This window comes from Pteropus medius, unplaced genomic scaffold (genome assembly GCF_902729225.1).
Source record: "Pteropus medius unplaced genomic scaffold, Ma_sr-lr_union100, whole genome shotgun sequence".
In the NCBI taxonomy this organism is placed as follows: Eukaryota; Metazoa; Chordata; class Mammalia; order Chiroptera; family Pteropodidae; genus Pteropus; species Pteropus medius.
This window is the reverse complement of record NW_024349519.1, coordinates 3376904-3397489: the sequence shown is the minus strand read 5'-3', so window position 1 is coordinate 3397489 and position 20586 is coordinate 3376904. Positions and strand designations below refer to the sequence as shown.

The 20586-nt window shown below is 32.4% G+C and overlaps 1 protein-coding gene across 3 annotated transcripts in view; it reads left to right on the top strand.

Moving 5' to 3' along the window:
• Positions 1-20586, top strand: part of ARID2 (AT-rich interaction domain 2) — a 128177-nt gene that overhangs the window by 102212 nt on the left and 5379 nt on the right. For 2 of the 3 annotated variants that reach the window (XM_039882238.1, XM_039882237.1), the window contains exons 16-20: positions 488-636; positions 12634-12772; positions 12864-12949; positions 15488-15611; positions 15699-15790. In XM_039882238.1, the coding sequence (XP_039738172.1) occupies positions 488-636; positions 12634-12772; positions 12864-12949; positions 15488-15611; positions 15699-15790 (590 nt within the window). Of the gene's footprint in view, positions 1-487; positions 637-12633; positions 12773-12863; positions 12950-15487; positions 15612-15698; positions 15983-20586 lie in introns of those variants that run through there. The other variant, XM_039882239.1, reaches the window with a different exon arrangement.

The window sequence follows — 20586 nt, the reverse complement described above, 5'->3', positions numbered from 1 at the left end:
GAAATTTTCTTTGCTTTCTACTATACACATTCATTAAAAAACCTAAAAGGAAATATTATGCAAAGAAATAGTAATTTGCAGTTGAGTAGTTCTTGTAAAGAATATATATAAGTAAATCAAGTGGGTACATTTGTAGTAGATTTCTCATTTTAATCTATAATTGTTTTACTGCCTAATTTTATTATTATAAAAAAAATCTTAATTCTATATTATGTATATTCTATAAAAATAACAATGTGATCTTGCCTCTGTGTTTCATCTGAAATAAAAGAATCTGACTTTCTAAATATTATTGTAAAAATAGTTATCTTTCTAAATAATTTTTAAATTATTTTTAAAAGATAATCATTAAAACTACAAATGTAAATTTTATGTTAGAAGTGCATAACTATCACTGTAATCAAATTTATAAGCTTATACTGTAAAATATGAATAGTTTTGGTTTTCAGAGTCATCTCACAAACTATGTGGTTGTGCTTCTTCACAGAACACTCCTATGACGCCTTCACCAGCTGTTCAAGTGCAGAGCCAGCCTAACAGTTCTCAGCCATCTCCATTCAGTGCATCTAGTCAACACGGGGATTCAGTAAGAAAACCTGGACATAACTTCATGTGTCTATGGCAGTCTTGTAAAAAGTAAATGGCACTTTTATTTGACATACATAAATGTTCTTTGTTTTAGAATGTTTTATATTCAAATTTGTTATCTAGAGTTTTATGAAAATTTAATGTTGAAACCACTAACTTTTAGCAAAAATATTTTCTATTAAGAGTGATGTTTATGTAGATCCAGTGGCACCTAAGCTAAGAAATTAGTATAAATGATGGAAAGATCATCATTGATTAATGGTAGATTATTGGGAATAGGAAAGTATTAATTTTTAACAAAAGAATTTGATTCTATATTTGGCTGTGAAAAGAGATAGATTTTTTATTTTGACTTGAAGTTAGTGGTGGCTGTAGAATTTCTATGTAGTAGAAAATAATATTAGGAAGAATGGCTTATCTTAAATTTGAGTTTTGGATGGATACCCCATGAAAATTCTTTTTAAAGGCATATCATCTTACAATTTAATAACTGAAACAAACTGTGAGTAGAACTGAACTTCTTAAACATGGCTTTCTTAAACTCGAAAGAAAACTTGAGGATAATATTGGTTAAAATAAAATCTTAGTTCCTTTAACAGTACTTAGCCAAGACCTTTTTCCTTGTCACTTTTTAGAGTTCCAGGACTAAGGTACTTCACATTTCCAAGGTACTTGTTTTAATAGACTAGTACCTTTATCTTTTAGATATCAAAAATTCTATTTCACTTTTTCTGATAGCAGAAATTACTATGTCCTTTTAAAAATTACATTTGCTATTCATAATTTTTATTACATCTTATAAATAGTCGCTGTAAACTTCATGCACAGATTACAGATTTGTTGTAAGATCGTAGGCTATCAGTATAGCCTAGGGATTGTTAACATTATGCAAAATTTCTTTGGACAGTATTTATCAAACTTTAAATCTCACCACAGTCATGGGGTCATGAGATCATTTCAGCAAGTCTCTACCAGTGGTTTTTACTTGTTTTCCTTTTCAGTGAAAAAATGAATTAAGTATATTAGATTCCATCATGTTAGTAACAGTAATGTTTCCAGTTACATATGTATATTATATCTATGTGTGTTCTAGATGATAGCGTGTAATGTTTGTCAAAGTTGTTTAAAAATCCGTGATTTATGTTGTCTCTGATTCTTTCCTTCATTTATTTCAACCATCTCTTTTTTTATTTTAGAGATTTTTTCCCCCCACCTTCATGGCAAATACTAGCCGATGGAGTAGGTAGTTAGCTAATGCTGTTCGTTGACTAAAAAGTTTAAGAATAGCTGCTTTACATGAAGGGTTTAGAGTATTTCAAGAAAAAAAAAATTTACTGGAAGAGTAAATGGGCAGCAGTTTTCCATCTTGCTAGTAGGATCATTATTACAAAATTTGATGATGTACCTTTTCTTTGTTAGTCTTTTCTGTATAAGACTCAACAGGCTTCTTAGAGCCATTTTTAGGTACTGCATTAGTAGTAAGTTCAGTTTTATTTTGCAGATATTTATGGAGCACCTTCTAGAAGGGTGCATGTGCTAGGTGCTGGAAATAAGATCAATCTCAACTCTTAGAAAGGCAGATTTAAAAAAAAGAAATTATGGTATAAATAAGTGCTGTAATAAGATCATTTCATACTGTTATTAGCAGCATAGTGGACAGTTAATGTAATGCTGGGATGGTTGAGAAAGTTTCAACAGGCATTACTTTTGAGTTGGGTCTTGATTAATGAGTAGACATTTATCATGCAAAAATGATTCTAGTCAGAATAGCAAGTGCAGGGAATTATAGAAGAAGCTAGTATGCCCAGGTAACTAAGAGAAGCTTAAGATACCAAGAGCATAAGGACATGAAGAGAGTGAGTAACGGCTTTTATTATTCATATTTAGTTTCTACAGTTCTAATTGGGAAAAATGCTTGTTATAGTTATTGTCCACTAAGTGGCTATGTTCTAATTTCTTTAACATTAGATCAAAAATATTAACAACCTTCCTTGTTTCCATAAGCTTTAGACTAAAATTATTTCCTTCACTGATACATTACTATGAAATGCTTAATATTTAATGTTGAAATCACTGTGTGCTTTTTTCTTTTTATAGAATTGAAAGTGACTTTTAATATATGTTTAACCTGTTTTTAGTTATATAGTATGACCATACTTTACATGGTCTTTTGTATTTGTAATTTTTCTTTGCTGTATATAATATAGATTCTTTTCAATGAGCCACCAACTCTTACATCACATTATCAGTAATCTCTAAAAAATGGGGACCCTACTCTTTACACATAATCTACACCTCTACAGAAAAATAACATTAATTTCTTCAATATTATGAGTTCTTCACATATCCAGTCAGTGTTTACATATCTCCAACTGCCTTTTGTTTATTTAGTTTGAATTGGAATCTAAGATTCAGACATTGCCTCTGATTGAGAAGCTGGTTAAGTCTCTTTTAATCCTTCCATCTCTCTTTAATCTTTTTCTTTGCAATTTTTTTGTTGATAAAAGCAGGTCATTTTTCCCGTAGAGCATCACAATCTAGATTTTGCTGGTATTGTTTGGCATGGTACTCTAACCCTGTATTTTCTATAAGTTGGTCCACATTTTTTTTATCAGATTCTGGTTTGATTTTTATAACACCTGTTTTAGAAATGGCATTGTGTACTTCCATCTCTCTCTCTTTTTGTGAGGTAAATAGCCATTGAAAATCATTGCCTAAATCCATTATTTCATTGAGAGTTTTAAAATGTAAAAATTCCCCTTTTATTAACTCTTTAATTTCTCTGAGAAATAGTTTCTAGAGAAAAGGCTAGGTTATTGGTTATTTCTCTTATTTATCAATTTTTAAAATAATGAGCTATTGACTAACACTACACAAAAGTGACCATAAGGCTTGGTTTTTTGTTTATTTGTTTGTTTTTGATTTTAGTATCATTATAAACAGACTTATGAATTTAAACTTACTTGAGTTATTTCAATCCATTACAGTTATTATATCCTTGATGTTCAATTTGTCCCATCTTTGGCCAGTGAAGGCCTATTCAACTGATTCCCAAGTTCTTTTGTTGTGATCTTAATATAAATCTTTGATAGCTTACTTGCTTTTTCTTAGACAAACTGTTCCAGTCTTATCTTGTATAGAGTAAAGTATGAATCTAGCTTTATTTTTTTCCAAATAGCTAACATATTAACAAGTTCATCTTTCCCTTAGGTTTCTGAATCGCCACCTTTATATGTACTAAATTCCTATATGCTTTTTCTATTTCTGGATTACTTGTTATCCCACTGGTCTCTGTCCTTACCATATCTACACTTTAAATTTTAATGTAGGATATGGCAAGTTCCCCTTTCTAATTTTTCTTTTTCAGAGTGTTTCTCATTATCTTTTCAAGCACATATCTTGTACCAGGCACTGTACTGCTTTTTGAAATTAAAATGATGTATAATTCAGACTTTGTACCTGAACAGGTATTTGTTCTTCCAAATGAACTTTAGAACGTGTTTAGAGATCCCCCCACAAAAAAAAAAAAAACATGTTGGGACTTTCATTGTAGTTGCTTTTAGTGAGTAGGTATTTTTGTTTGTGTTTTGATAGTGAACATTTTTCCAATATCGATTTTTCCCTTACAAGAAAAAGGTGTCAGCCCATGGTATTATAGTCTTTTATATACCCAGCTTGAATGTTTTCCTCACGTAAATTCTGCAACTTTATTAAGTTGTGGTTCTTATTTTTTGTTGCTATCGTAAATGATCTTAACTTCTGTTACATTTTTAAACTAATGGTTGTTTTCTATATACCTCTCACTCAATTAGAATATCTAATGTTTCCAGAACAGTTATATACTAGTCGTGATAATATTCATCCTTTTAAAAAAATTAATGGACTATTTTTAGAACAGTTTTAGGTTTATGGAAAAATTGAGCAAATAGTGCAGAGAGCTCTCATATACTTCCTCTTCCTTACATAGAAACCCCTAATGTTAACATCTTGAATTAATGTTGTACCTATGTTATGATTGATGAGTAATATTTATATGTTATTAACTAAAGTCCATAGTTCCCATTAGGTTTCAGTCTTTGTGTTATACAGTTCTGTTGATTTTGATAATACATTATTTCATTATCTACATTACAGAATCATACAGAATAGTTTCACCACCCTGAAAATCCCCTATGTTCTGCCTTTTCCAGAATGTCATATAGTTGGACTCATTCAGTATGTAGCCTTTTAAAGACTGGCTTCTTTCATTCAGCAATATGTATTTAAGGTTCCTCCATGTCTTTTCTGGCTTGATAGCTCATTTCTTTTTATTGCTAAATAATATTCCATTGTAAAGATGTACCATTTTGCTTATCTATTCACCTATTGAAGGACATTTTGGTTGCTTCTGGTTTTTGGTAGTAATATATGAAGCTGCTATAAAAGTTTGTGTACACATAATTTTTCAACTCATTTGGGCTAATACTTAGGATTATAATTGCTTGATTATGTGATGACTCTGTTTAGCATTGTACGAAACTGCCAAACTGTTTTGAAAAGTGGCTGTACCATTTTGCATTTCTGCCAGCAATGAATGAGAGTTCCTCTTGCTCCACATCCTCATCAGCATTTAGTATTGTCAGTTTTTTAGATTTTAGCCATTCTGAGTTGTGTACTGCGTCTCTGTTTTAATTTGTATTTCCCTATTCAAAGATGTTTAGTTTCTTTTCTTGTGCTTATTTATTATCTATATATTTGATGGGTGTGATTATGTTTAGAGTATTAAGTATAACATTGAAATGCTTAAATTGTACAAATCCGCTTTCATACTACATTTCAAATGTGAACTATTATTTCATCCCCATATTCAGATTTAATGGAGGATACACATTTTAAAGGCATATCTAAACAAGGTTCCTGAGAATACATTTTCTATTTTGCTAATGTCAAATATGTGACTGCTTCACAGACCAGGAGCTTAATAGGAGTTGGTACTGGGAGATCAAAGAGCAAATACAGAAATCCTTTTTATTATTATGAACATTACTAATATTGTTATCATTATCAGTTATTAGAAGGAAAGGGGGTAGAGTCACAGACAATTGGTTTTGGCTGTCCCTCCATTAGAACCCCTTCCGATGTTTGAGATATTTCCCATAAATTGAGTCTTATTAGGGAGCAAGAAATACCTCTCTCTACAAAAGCCAAAAAAAAAAGGCCGAATACTTGCTTCTTTCCCCCTTTTCAGAAATAAGCCCATCAGTAAGTCAGTGGCTTCTGCCTGTGGCTTTGAAATCTGGACGGTGGCAAAGAAGCTTAGAATGGAGGATTCATTCCTGTAGCACCAGCAACATTGAATTTCCAGGAACACCAGTACTGATTTTAGGCTGTCTAGTTTGCATTTGTTATTGTTAGTTCTATATTAAGGCAATAAATTAAGTTTTTTTAGTAGTGAAATTAGTCACCTTTTCTTCCATTTTGAACTTTTACAACTGAACATAATAAAATTAGGTTAGTCTCTCAACAAGATTGTTGATTGTTGATTTGGGATCTTCCACTCCAAATTTTAGCTGCTTGTTACTAAATTGTGTTTGAGTATAGAATAATGCATTCCTTTGATATTTCTTTTGCCATAGATTATTATATATGCAAAACAATTAGATGTCAAGGGTTGAGGTAAAAGTTAACTGTTCTACTAATAATATATCCTTTTTTTAAACTAAAATGTTTCCAGTGTACATTTTCGATGTATAAGTATTATCATTTATGTGCATTTATTAACATTTAAATGCATATCTTTTAAACTAAAATTTTTCTGTAAAAAATATATATATCTCATGTGTTTTAAATCAAGTTAAAATATTTTTTTGCAGCAGGAGGGCTATTAAGAGGGATATGGAATACTTTTTAGTCATTAAAGAAAAATAGTCTGCCAGGAACTTGAGCAACTAAGAAAATTCTAAATGAAACTATCTGAACTAAAAGTGCTATTACTACCCCTTTTATTTATGTTTTAAAAACAAAGGAAACAATCTTAGCTTTATAAACACAGATGTTTGTTTTTAAATTATTCTTTTGAATGTGGTGAATTATTAAATATAATAGATAACCTTTTACATAGTTTGCAGGCTTTTAAATAATAAAATCTTAAGGTAGTAGAAAAAGTGTGCTTTATTTACTTTACTTCTGTGTTTATGAAACTTAAGAAATTGATAGTAGGAAAAGTGATAGTGTTAATCATAATATAAATTACATTAATAAAGTTAATAGTTGTTGGCTTTATTTTAGTTGATGTAGAAAGTGTTTTAACCTTAAATGGTGGCTTAGGGTAGTTGGAATCAGGAAACTTGCACCAGTAGCCTTATGTGAATAATTTGTTCAGTTAAACCAAATAGCTTTTCACTAGAATAAAAGAAGAAAGAATTTGGCTGAAGGGGATTTAAATAAAAGAATAAAAGCTAATCCTGAGCATTAGTAGTAATTATTTATGTAATGAGCAGGGGAAAGAGACTAGCCATTACAAATTGTATAGAATAATGTTATTGAAAATAATATATATCTTTGCAAGATGGCTAATGACTGTGAAAAATAGTTGGCCATTGGTCAGATATAATTACTGTAATTCATGTATTAAATATTAATGAAATTTTGCATTGCTCTGCCATATTTTAAATATAGATCCTCTTTTCTGAGAAAGTAACAGGATTAAAGAAAAAGTATTGTTTCTATTGTTTTTAGTTGGAGCAGCATACATATTGTTACACTTAAATATAGGATTCAAAAGGGCATAGTTTACGGCAGGACGCAATAGAATTCAGTATATAAGTGAAGGTGTTAACCCTGGAAATAGTGGCTACTTCTGGCTATGATCCAAGGGAAGGAAAAGATGAATAATGACAGAAGATTTAATTTAGAGAAAAAGGAAGCCCTAATAGAGTACACTTACATTCTTTCAGTTATAAGCCTTCCCCGCTCCTAGAGATGTAAAAGTGTAAGATATTGTCCCCAAATTCACAAACTCACACCACACTAACACAGGGGAAGACAAGCTCTAAAATGATAAGGTTGGAGTGGAGCAAAAGGTGAAAAAGTTTGAAGCAGTTTCTATGAAGAATGTATTCAGAAGCAGAAATTAATAAAATTGTGGGCGATGGTGAAAGTCACTTGATAATAGAGAGCATTTGGAATAGTTGTGGAAAAAGTCTCAGATTATTGGTAAAACGGGCAAGGTGAAAAGAGGTTACTAGTGCCACCACAATGACTACTACTAGTACTGATCACGATGATATTAGCTCTCATTTATCATTGGCCTACTACTTGCCAAATAATTTTAGACATATCAAATTTAAGCCTCACAACCATCCTGAAACCTAGATTACCAATAAGTAAAATGAGTTTCAGAGACATGTTATTTAACCAGTGCTTCCACCTATGGTTGTGCACATCGGGAGGGGAGGGGATACAACCATTTACATTGTACAAATCAGAAATTGTATATTTATTACAACAGTTTTTCAGGAGATAGCAGTAAAGTATAAGGAAGGATATTCTTTTCATTGGTACAAAGGCAACATATAGCCATACAGCAGCAGAAGCAGCAGCATACAAAATTATATTAGTCACAGTCCCAGTTTTGTTTAAAAACTCTTATACAGGGAGGGATGGAAGAAAGGAGGGACAGATGAACGAACAGACAGATGGAGAAGGCTTAAAGAAAATATACCAAAATATAAGCAGTCTGACTAATTTAAACATTTAAATCCAGATACTTCATTTAATGGATTTGGAAACCTTAACTTTTTTCCACATACATATATGATCATCGTAACTAGCTTTATTTATTATATTAGAACTTTACTTTGCATCACATGAATGATTTGTATGATTTATGTAGTTAGATAAATAGAGAGAAAATAGACTTAGGAAGGGAAGAGCAGTAGATAGGAGGGAAATAATAGACTCTGTGTTGGACAGGTAAAGTGATGAGTACTTAAAAATCCCTGTTGTCTTAAAACCATGCACACACAGGTGTGTATATTTAGTAATTAAAATTGATTTAAAGAAACACTAACTTCATCCTTTTTTCTTGTGTCTGGTAAATTTATTAATTTTGTATATTGTAAATAAACTTGATTCATTTAATATATTGCAAAATAGTTTAGAAATAGCTAACATGTTGAATAGTGACTAATAGTACATTTGAATTTTGGTTTGTGTGTCTATGTGTGTATAAACAATTATACCTTTTCAATTAGTAATTTAATAGGATTTAGGTAAAATCTTAAAAACACAATACAAAATGTCTCCTGTGACACTTATTAGTCTATACAACAGAGCTCCAGTCATATTTATGTCATATTAATGAAACAGCATTATGAGTACAGTAGACCCTTCGTATCCACAGGGGATATGTTCGAAAACCCCCACTAGATTCCTGAAACTGTAGATACTACCAAACCCCCTATATCTAGTATATTTTTTCATACACACACACACACACACACACACACACACACACGTGTGTGTGTATATATATATGTGTGTGTGTGTATATATGTATATGTATATATAAGTGTGTGTGTGTGTGTGTGTGTGTGTGTGTGTGTGTGTGTACCTATGATAAAGTTTAATTTACAAATTAGGCACAGTAAGAGATTAACAAAAACTAATAAAATAGAATTATAACAATATATTGTAATAAAAGTTTTGTGAATGGGTTTCTCTCTGTGAGTATATCTTATTGTACTGCACTCACCCTTCTTCTTGTGATGATGTGAGATGATAAAATGCCAAACATTTTCCTAAATCTGCTTAACTATCCCTTACTTGCAATCTATGGTGTGATGTTACTACTTTCAGGAGATCCATTGCTGAAGTCAGGTTCAGTGCTGTCAGGCTCAACACGTTGCTATCAGTTGGAACACGTATTCTCTTCAGGTTTTCCACCCACAAATTTATTTTAGTTAAGTCAGCAAAATGCATTTTCTGACTTAACTAAGCACATAACAAATATTGTGACCGAAACTTTTGCAGTTTGAGGTGCAACAGCAAAACTAACAGGAATATTTTTTCCTTCTTCACAATTTCATTGATAGAAGATTCATTCTTACCAAAGATCTTACAGCCTCAGCATACAATTTTTTTCCCTTCCTTAATAAGTTGAGAACTTTTACCTTTTTACTTAAAGAAAGCATTTTACAGCTTCTGTTTGGCGAATCCAAATTTTCAGCATCACTACTCTTGCACTTTGGGCGCCACTATTAAATAAAATAAGAGTTGCTTGAACATGAACACTGGTACTGTGACCAACAATCCGATAACCAAGAAGGCTACTAAGTGACTAAAAAGTGGGAAGCCTATTAGCATGGATACACTGGACAAAAGGATGATGCATGTTTGGGGAGGGAGTGAAGGGACAGGATGGCATGAGAGTTCATCATACTTCTCAGAATGGCATGCAATTTAAAACTAATGGAATTTTTCATTTAATATTTTCAGACCACACTTGACTACTGGTAACTGAAACCATGGAAAGTGAAATTGTGGATAAGGGGGGAACTACTGTACTGAAAATTAAGAGAAATTCCAAAACTAAAAATGCTTGTTTTTTGGGTGTGTTTTTTTTGTTTTTGTTTGTTCATTTGTTTTAGATTCCATATATAAGTGAGGTCAGTACAGTATTTGTATTTCTTTCTTTGATTTATTTTACTTAGCATAATGCCCTCAAGGTCTATCCATGTTGTTGTAAATGGCAAACTTTCATTCTTTTTCATGGCTGAATAATATGCCATTGTATATATACCACATTTTCGCTATCCATTCATCCATTGATGGACACTTAAGTAGTTTCCATATCTTGGCTATTGTAAAATAATGCTGCAGTCAACATGGGAGTGCATATATCTTTTCAATTTAATGTTTTCATATTCTTCGGATAAATGCCCAGAAGTAGAATTGCTGGATCATATGGTAGTTCTATTTTTAATTTTTTGAGGAACCTCCATACTGTTTTTCATAGTGTCTGTACCAATTTAATTTCCACCAGTAGTACACAAGGGTTCCTATGTCTCTACATCCTCGCCATTACTTATTTTTTATCTTTTTAATAATAGCTCTTCTAACAGGTGTGAGATGGTATCTCATTGTGGTTTTGATTTGCATTTCCCTGATGATTTGTGATGTTGAGCACCTTTTCCTATACCAGCTAGCCATTTGTATGTCTTTGGAAACATTTCTATTTTAGATCATCTGCCCATTTTTAACCAGATCGTTTGTTTGTTTGTTTGCTGTTGAATTGTATGAGTTCTTTAGATATTTTGGATGTTAACTCCTTATCAGATATATAATTTGCATATATTTCCTTCCCTTCGGTATGTCGCCTTTTCATGTTGATAACTGTTTCTTTTGCTGTGCAGCAGCTTTTTTAATTTGATGTAGTCCCACGTGTTCATTTTTGCTTTTGTTGCATTTGCTTTTGGTGTCAAATCCAAAAACTGACCAAGACCAATATTGAGGAGCTTACTGGCTATGTTTTCTTCTAGGAGTGTTATGATTTCAGGTCTTAATTCAGGTTTTTAATCCATTTTGAGTTAATTTTTGTATATAGTGTAAGATAGTCGTCCAGTTTTATTCTTCTACGTGTGGCTGTTCAGTTTTTCCAACACCATTTATTGAAGAGACTATCCCCATTGTATATTCTTGGCTCATGTATTGTAAATTAATTGACCATAAAAGCATAGATTTATTTCTTGGCTCTCTATTCTGTTCCATTGATCTATGTGTCTGTTTTTGTGCCATTACCTTACTGGTTGATTATTATAGTTTCGTGATATAGTTTGAAGTCAGGGAGTGTGATACCTCCAGCTTTGTTCTTTCTCAAAATTGCTTTGGCTCTTCGGGGTCTTTAGTGGTTTAATACAGATTTTAGGATTGTTTGTTCTGTGTCTGTGAAAAATGCCATGAGAATTTTGACAGAGATTGCATTGAATTTGTGGATTGCTTTGGGTACGATGGACATTTTAACAATATTCTTCTAATCCAGATAGTTTTGCAATAAACTTTTAGTAGGTATTCATATAGATGAATATGAATAGTGTAAAATAAGTAATCTATAAAGATTTTGACATCTTTTATAATTCAATATTTAATTACTCTTGATTAAAATTAATTTTAATACATCATTTCCTAAAAGACAATAAATTCAAAATATTATATATTGCATATCAGAAATTGGTTCAGATATAGACATGTTTATATGACATTTATAAAAAAATCAAATCCTAAAAGAGTTCTGCCATAAACTTTAAAGATATTGATTGTACAAATATTTGAGTTACTAATTACTACTTAAGCCTTTTAATACATTCAGTGCTGTCTGGATTCCAGTATTCTTTCTCATTGCTATGTACTCTCGTAAGGGAGAAGAATCTGGTTTTCTTAAGGTTTGTGCACTTGGCCACTTACCCACTCAGACATTGGTATTGTTAAGCCCCAGGGTTTGTGAATGAGTAGGGTTATATGATGTTAAATGAGAGATATGACTTCTTCAACTTGTACAGACATACAAAATGCAAATTCAACTAAAAAACTAAATTTACCAGAATGTTTAGCATTTAGATTGTTATACTGAATATGCTGGAGTTGATTGTATATAATATGAAATCTAGTAAATGCTTGAGCAGCTTCTAAAAGTACAATAGAGTATGGTATTTGTTTATAAAATAATGTTGTATTGTGCTTTAAAATGATATTTCATTTACTTTCAAGAGCTTCTTAGCTGACCTTCATTGAAGGTAGGGAATTGAGAATGAAACATATTAAACTTAAAACAAATTACCAAAGATGTTTAGTACAGTTGAAAGATTTAACTTGGAAATATATGCAGAGAAATTTGTTTCAAAATAGTTTCAAATACTCTTTGAAATGAAATGAACTTGAAATTTGCTGGCATTGTTTTTGCTTAATATTTCTGTATATTGACCTGGATCTTTTGTATTAGGAGAACAAGATTTCTATTTTAGAGATTATATCCAAGTGTCAGAAAGTTTTTACTGTTATTTTTTGTAGGTGGTTTCAGACACCCTCACAGGTTTTCTACCATGCAGCAACTGAACATGGAGGAAAAGATGTATATCCAGGGCAGTGTCTTTGGGAAGGTTGTGAGCCTTTTCAGCGACAGAGGTTTTCTTTTATTACCCACTTACAGGTACACTTTCTTAATACTGTTTGGTCAATACCTCATCTAGTTGCATTAAAGGTCTTGATGCGTATTCTTTTACTTCCTCTTTCTCACAAAGGATAAGCACTGTTCAAAGGATGCCCTGCTTGCAGGATTAAAACAAGATGAACCAGGACAAGCAGGAAGTCAAAAACCTTCTACCAAGTAAGGAACATGTGTTTACTTCCTTTTGTACATACAAAAAGAAAAATTAGGAAACTAAGCAAAACATAGTAACAGTGAAAGGCAACTTAGTACCTTGGGAGACTGGAAACCTGGGTTCTAGTCTAGCTCTCCTATTGACCACCTACGTGACCCTGTTAAAATTGTTTAACTCTCTAGGCATTGCTTTTCATATTGACTGGACCACGTGGTCTGTAAGTACCTTATACCTCCCACATTTGATTCTACATTATAGACACATCAATGGAAATAATGACAGATGATATATGAGAAATGTTTTGTAAACTGGAACTATGTATATAGTTCTTTGTCCTTTGAGAGAGTAATTGAATATGTATTTGGTAAGGACAGTTATCCTTTGAGGGGAAGCCAAGGTGGCATGTAAAGGTCTTGTATAAGAGTATACATGTTGCATTTACTATATGGCTATTCATTTACCTGTTGTTTCATGAACACATACTTTTAATGCATATAGTCAAATTCTGAGTTGTTTGTAGATTCCCTAAGGTCCTTATTAAATATATTACACAACATCTGCTCTCCTGTTTCTAAGTGAGGCCCTTAGTTGTAGATTCTGTAATCTAAATATTTTTAACTTCCAAAATATAAAAATTACTTTGTCACTCTTAAGATATTACAATATACTGGGCATTGTGCCAGACTTGGGGAATTCTCCAGACAAGATATAGCCTATAACTTCACAGAGCTGATATTCTAGAAGAAGTGGAAATATGGGAACACAGAGGCTGCTTACATATTTTATTCTTTCAGTTTCTGTTAATGAACATTTAGACACTAAGGTATAGTATGTGCTATACACTAAGGTATAGTATGAGGTATATGTGACCAAGGTACATTTTGCTGTGCTCAAGTGTCTGGAGATCCAGTGAGAGGTATAAGTAATTCTTACTATGCAGTGTGAAAATGCTAAAATGAAGATACGCGCAAGATGCTGTGAATACTTTCCTAAACCAGTTTAGGGGACCAGCGATGGCTTTTTGATAAAAAGTGCATCTAAACTGTGACCCAAAGAACAAGGAGTAAATTAGCTGAGAATGTCTCATAAGCCATGATCTTGGGTTTGAATTTTATCCTAAAGATAATAGAAAGTCATTTTTCTGCCAAATACCTTTTTCTATAATTTTCACTATATTTAATTTGTATATATTATGTAGCTATTATAAGAATATGTTGGAATATGTTTGGTTTTGCTCAAGTTTGGAGGAAGAGGTGTTTGAAATCAGTTATAATCAATCAGAAATCTTTGTCACTTATACATAAAATCTAGTAACAGTTTAGATATCCTATTCTGTAGACATATAGATATAAACTGATTTATAATTTAAAGATTGCTTTTATGTTTTTATTTAATATTCAGAATTAGTTTACTTTGTAAAAAGTGCCAGAAATATCCTCACTTTACAGATGTGAAACCTGAAGCACAGTGAGGCAAACCGAACTATTCAAAGTCGCACAGCTAATTATAGTGTCAAATGGACAGGGTTTCCTCATATGCAAGTCAGTGATCTTTCCACCACTGCCTCACCAGAATGCAACAGATAATGATGCAATTTTTTCTGCTTGGCCAAGGAAATCTAGATTAGTTTGAATCTAATTTTATATAAAATCTATCTCTGCAGTCCCTCCATTCTACCTCTTTCATAAAGGACAGTAGAACTATACTGAAAGGATGGATTAAAATGATTAAATAATGAAAAATAAGATTATGTAACAAAGTAATAGTGTGAGATATAGTTTTTAGCATAATTTTATATTACCCAATTAGGTTATCTTTTCCTGGATGACCTATACTTCTACCAGTTTTTAGGTAATATTATTTTACTCTTAGGTACTGTTTAGCAAAAATAATTTACAACTCAAATTGTATCCTATTTTCTTCTTTGTTAACATATTCACATTACATTAAAAAATGTGAACTCCACAACTTGGATACTATTTTGTATTTTTTAAATATATTGATTTAACGTTGGTTAATTACATTATATATGTTTCAGGTATACAATTTTATAATGCCATTATCTGTATATTACATTGTGCACTCATCACCCATACCACCCAAAGTCTAGTCTCCTTCCTGTCACCATATATTTGATCCCTTTTACCTTCTTCATCCTCCTACTACCCCTCTTCCCTTCTGGTAACCACCATAATGTTATATGTATCTACCAGTTTATTTTGTTTCTTCCTTTGTTGCTTCTGTTTTATATCCCACTTATGAGTACAGTCTTGTCCTTTTCCATCTGCCTTATGTTGTATTTATTTTGATCGCTTGTTTACCAGCATAGTAACTTTAAAGGTGGTCTATATTGGAACAGCTATTGTGTGCAAGAGTACTTTCACCAAGGCTGAGACAAAGAATAAACATTAATGCTGGAGTTTTTATTCATCCTGTATCCAAAGTTTCAAAGTAGCCACCCTGGGGTTAGCAGGTTGCTCATCATCTATCTACCTGTCTGCAGCATCATGTTAACTGTCTCTTTCTCTCTCTGATCAATTTAGGCAGCCAGCTGTAGGGGGCACAAGCTCAACTCCTAGAGCACAAAAGGCCATTGTGAATCATCCCAGTGCTGCCCTTATGGCTCTCAGGAGAGGATCAAGAAACCTTGTCTTTCGAGATTTTACAGTAAGCAAGCTTTGGGAGCCTTATCTGTATAGATGGGAGCACTGTATGATTTAGATCTTTATTCTTTTCTTTTTCTTTCTTTTTAAGGATGAAAAAGAGGGACCAATAACTAAACACATCCGACTAACAGCTGCCTTAATATTAAAAAATATTGGTAAATATTCAGAATGTGGTCGCAGGTGAGTTTTCTGTTTTCCATAGCCAAAGTCAATTTATATTATTTTAACTTTTACATCTAAGGTAAATAGATTAGATATCTGTATTTTATTCACTTTTTCTCATAAATTTTGTGAGTATGTCCAAAAGGTTATGCCAAGGTCTGGCCATCATGATCTCTTAGAAACCAAAAAGTAGAGAGAAGTTGAAACAACTAAAAAGTGTTTCTAAAGAGAAAACTTGGGAGTTTCTTGGGGAGGGGGAAATGAAATGGTCATTTGAAGTGTCTGGATTTAGAGTCTAATTCATTTTGATGATTGGCCTATTAATGAAGTTATCAAAGTCATAGATACTAATAATATTCACTATAATACACTGAAGTGTTAAAAGTTACTTTCCAATGGGCTTAAGAGATCTGTAGAAACTAGAAACAATAACTCTAATCCTTGAGAGAGAGCAAATATGGCATGTTCTGTTGTTGAAGCTTGATTTTCTAGTATTCCTCCTGAATGTGAGGCCCCTTTGTTGAAAAGTCGTCCTCCGAGGCATCTTGCCTTCCAGATAATGACTTTGTCTTTGAGTCTCTCTCCTCTCACATACTATTATTCATCCCACCTCCTAAATATATCTTGAATCTACCTTAGTTCTCTTTCTCTGCCCCCATATTACATTGCATTAGATCTTTTGTGAAATTTCTTACAGTAACCTTCCAACTGGATTTTCCAAACATAAAAACAGTGGTATCAATTACAAAGATAAAAGGCAATGAATTTGACTATATCAAATTTTAAAACTTCTGTAAAGAGGAATAAAACTCCTAAAATTAAAGTTAAGAAAAAGTATTTGCAATAAGTTACTATGTTTAGTGTATCAAGTGTTCTCACAGATGAATAAGAAAAATTCTTAACATTCAAATTCTTAAAAAGTTTCTTAGAAAAATTTATTAATGTTTTATAACCATATGAGAGCCTGCATCTCCTTGCTTCATTCATAACATGATTTCTTCCTGCCTTTCTCACTGTATTGCCCTCCCCACCCTCTTTTTGCTTCATAGCCTACATTTCAATTTCAGCCAAACTAATGCAGATTCCTACTCATGCTAGACTCTTTCATGTCAAGTTTTGTGCCTTTGTTCCATCACTCATACTATTCTCTTTGCATAGAATGCCCCTCTCCTGGTGTTGCTGGCCTATTGAATATCTGCAAACTCTTCATGATTCAGCTCAGACATTAGCTTCTGTGTGCCACCTTTCATATGCTGTGTTCCCTTTCCCCATCAAATTCATTCTTCTGTTTTTATAATATGTCTGTCTTATAGAACATTTAATATTATTTTGAAATAATAGTTTTTTTATAGCTTTTTCCTCCTACTAACCTAGGTCTCCTACTTTCTCTGATTAATCTTTGTAGCCTGAACACCCAGCATAATGCCCAATACATTATAGATATACTCTAGTTCCTGTTCATCCTCCAGGATATAACTCAGGGGTGACCTCTTCCTTTCTTGACGTCTTCCTTACTACCTTACCCCTACCTAGAGTGAGATAGGTACTCTCTAGTACCCCACACATTGCATGTTACCAGCTTAGATGGTGAGATCTTTAAAAGAAAGGGTTGAATATTTATTTTTGTTTTTGTGTCCTCAGTGCCTAGCATAACGTTGGGACTGTAATAGTGATTCAGTAAGTTTCGATTGATAGATGGAAGGAAAGAAGTCTCACAAATTAATTTTTTCACAGAGTTTTGTCTGGAATTTATGTAGGCAATTGGAATTCTAAAAGTAATTTTATAACTTTTGCTTAGGGCTTTTTTCTCACCTTCAAATTACACGTTCTTAGGCTTACAGTAAAGCCACTTTGGCTGGGTCTAATGCAATTGTTGAGCCAAAAGTTTTCATTATTTTTGTTTTTGTTTTGCTGATTTTGTTATTTTATTTAACTCTAAATTTCCCAAATGTCTTCTGGAATCTTCAAATTCTATGATCTTAGAATAGCAGAAGCAAAAGAATTAAAACAATCCATTAAATATTCATCCCATTCACTCTCCCAGTCCAGGTTGAAATCCCTATATAGAATCTCTATTGAACTTCTCCAGTGATAGGGAGTTTTGCTTCAGTAAAAATACTGGCAGAGAATCTGGCAAAACCCACATATGTGAAGAAGAATGTGTAGGAAATCAGATAGCTGCAAAAGATAATTCTCAGTTGATACTTCTCATCTCTGGTGGAGTAAGTTACAGGGTATGATTTTTTTAGGCTAAAGCAAATTTTATTTGCAATAAGAAAAGTGCAGTCAATAGGAAGATATATGGAAATTTATCTTACAGTAAAACATGCTGAACAATATGAAATGTCAGCATTTTTTATTTGAAATTCAGAATCTAATTGAATAGTGTCAGATGTTTAAATGCAGTTTATATCCATTCTGATTGAACTTGAGCTCTGGAAAATTACAATATTTTTTTCCTCCTTTCGATGTATCTATCTTATGTCAGTGTAATACATAGGTCTTATTTAAAAATCAGATGGTACTTTTCTACACACTAATAATGAACAATCCAAAGAAGAAATTAAGAAAACAGTTCCATTTGGGTAAATCGAAAGAATAAAATATTTAGGAATTATATTAACCAAGGATGTGGAAGACTTGTACACTGAAAACTGTAAGTTATTGCCGAAAAGAATTAAAGAAGACATAAATAAGTGGAAAAACATTCTTTGTTCATGGATTGGAAGACTTAATATAGTTAAGATGTCAGTACTTCTCAAAACAATCTACAGATTAAGCGCAACCCCCTCCAAAATCTCTATAATGTTCTTTGTAGAAATTGAAAAATCCATTCTGAAATCAAAGCTGCAGTAATCAAAAAACAGTGTGGTACTGGCAAAAAGAGAGGCATACCAACCGATTGAACAGAATAGAGAGCCCAGGCATAAGTCCTCATGTATTATATATAGTAAAATGATTTTTAGTAAGGGTGGCAATTCTTCATTCAATAAGGAAAAGACAGTCTTTCAATAAATGGAATTGGGAAAACTGGATAGTCACATGAAAAATAATGAAGTTGAACCCTTACCAAACACCATATATAAAAATTAACTCAAAATGAATCAAAGACCTAAAATTAAAAGTTGAAACTCTAAAGCTTCATGACATTGGATTTGGCAGTGATTTCTTGGGTATGACACCAAAGGCACAGGCAACATAAGAAAAACAAATTGAACTTCATCAGAATTAGAAACTTGTGCATCAGAGGACCCTATCAACAGAATAAAAAGGCAACCCACAAAATGAAAGAAAATAATTGCAAATCACATATCCGATAAAGAGGTTAATATCCAGACTATATAAAGAACTTTTAAAACTTAACAAAATACAAACAAACCAAATCAAAAATGGACAAAGAACTTGAATAGACATTTCTCCAAAGAAGATAAACAAATGGCCAATAAGCACATGAAAAGATGCTCAACATTACTAATCATTAGGAAAATGCTCATCAAAACCACAATGAGATACCACTTTATACCCATTAGGATGGCTGTTATTCACACAGACACATACACAGTATTGGCATGGATGTGGAAAAATTGGAACCCTTGTGCATTGCCAGTGGAAATATAAAATGGTATAGCCACTGTGGAATGGCATGGTGTTCTTCTAAAAATAAAACATAGGATTACCATTTGATCCAGCAATTCTACTTCCATTTTAGGGTGACCTCTGATGAACCGATTTGTTTATTAGAAATCTCCCCGCCCCATCCCCACCCAATGTCAGTCTCTGTAGTGAGACTGTTTCTCCAGAGAAGACTCTGATTTTCTTGCCTTTGGAGGTGGGCAGCTTAGAGGAGAGTCATTGTGAGCTCCTGTGTTCTGGAAACAGAATAGGGGCGGGAGACCAAGAGGATATTATCCGCTGTGTTCAACTATGTTCACTTTCACCCAATCCCATTTTTTTGTCCCTCACGCCCAGACCTCCACTGTGTCTATGTCTCTGTAAATCCTAAGATTTTCTGGTTTAGTTTCTCCAGAAAATAAATTTACTTATTTTGGGAGGGAAAGGAGATAAACTTGTATTCAAACTAATGTTTTCCTAAAAGCTAATTTGTTTTCACTAATGCTACCTACAAATTGTTTCTCATCTGTTAAGTGCCTTAAAGTGACACAATGTTTATGCTTTATTAAACATCAAGAAAAGGAACTTTTGAAATATAAAATTGAAAGAATCTAATTTTATACAACAAAAGAGGCATATTTCATTTTTTATCTAGCGAATGCTTAATTAACTTTTTAAACACTCCCCCCCCCAAAATAAAATATATTAATTTATAAAAAAATGAAATTGGTAACTTAAAATCATCTTGGTGATTTAAATTTACTCTTTCTAGTTTTATACGTGTGACATAAAAATAAAAGAATACTTTTTAATATGTGACCTTATCAGTTTGGAAAATATGATTTTATTAAGTTTTTGAAATTTAGTCTTTTTTCATTAAAATATTGATTATAGGGGGGAAATTTGATTTCACTTTGTAAGTTATTTTTAAATCATGTTTTTTATGACTTCTTTTACAGAAATTTTAGAAATTTCATAGTTCATTTAAGAATTTATTAAGTAAACTTTTGAAGTAAATTATGACTAAAGAAAAGTATAAAACAAGTTTAAAGCCCAATGAATTATCACAGAGTGAACCACCCATATAATCAGCCATCCAAGATAAGAAAATAACACCCGTGCCACAGAGCCCCTGTGAGAACCCACTAGTCTTGACTCCACCCTCCTCTGTGGGACCACTCTCCTGATCTAATACCACAGAT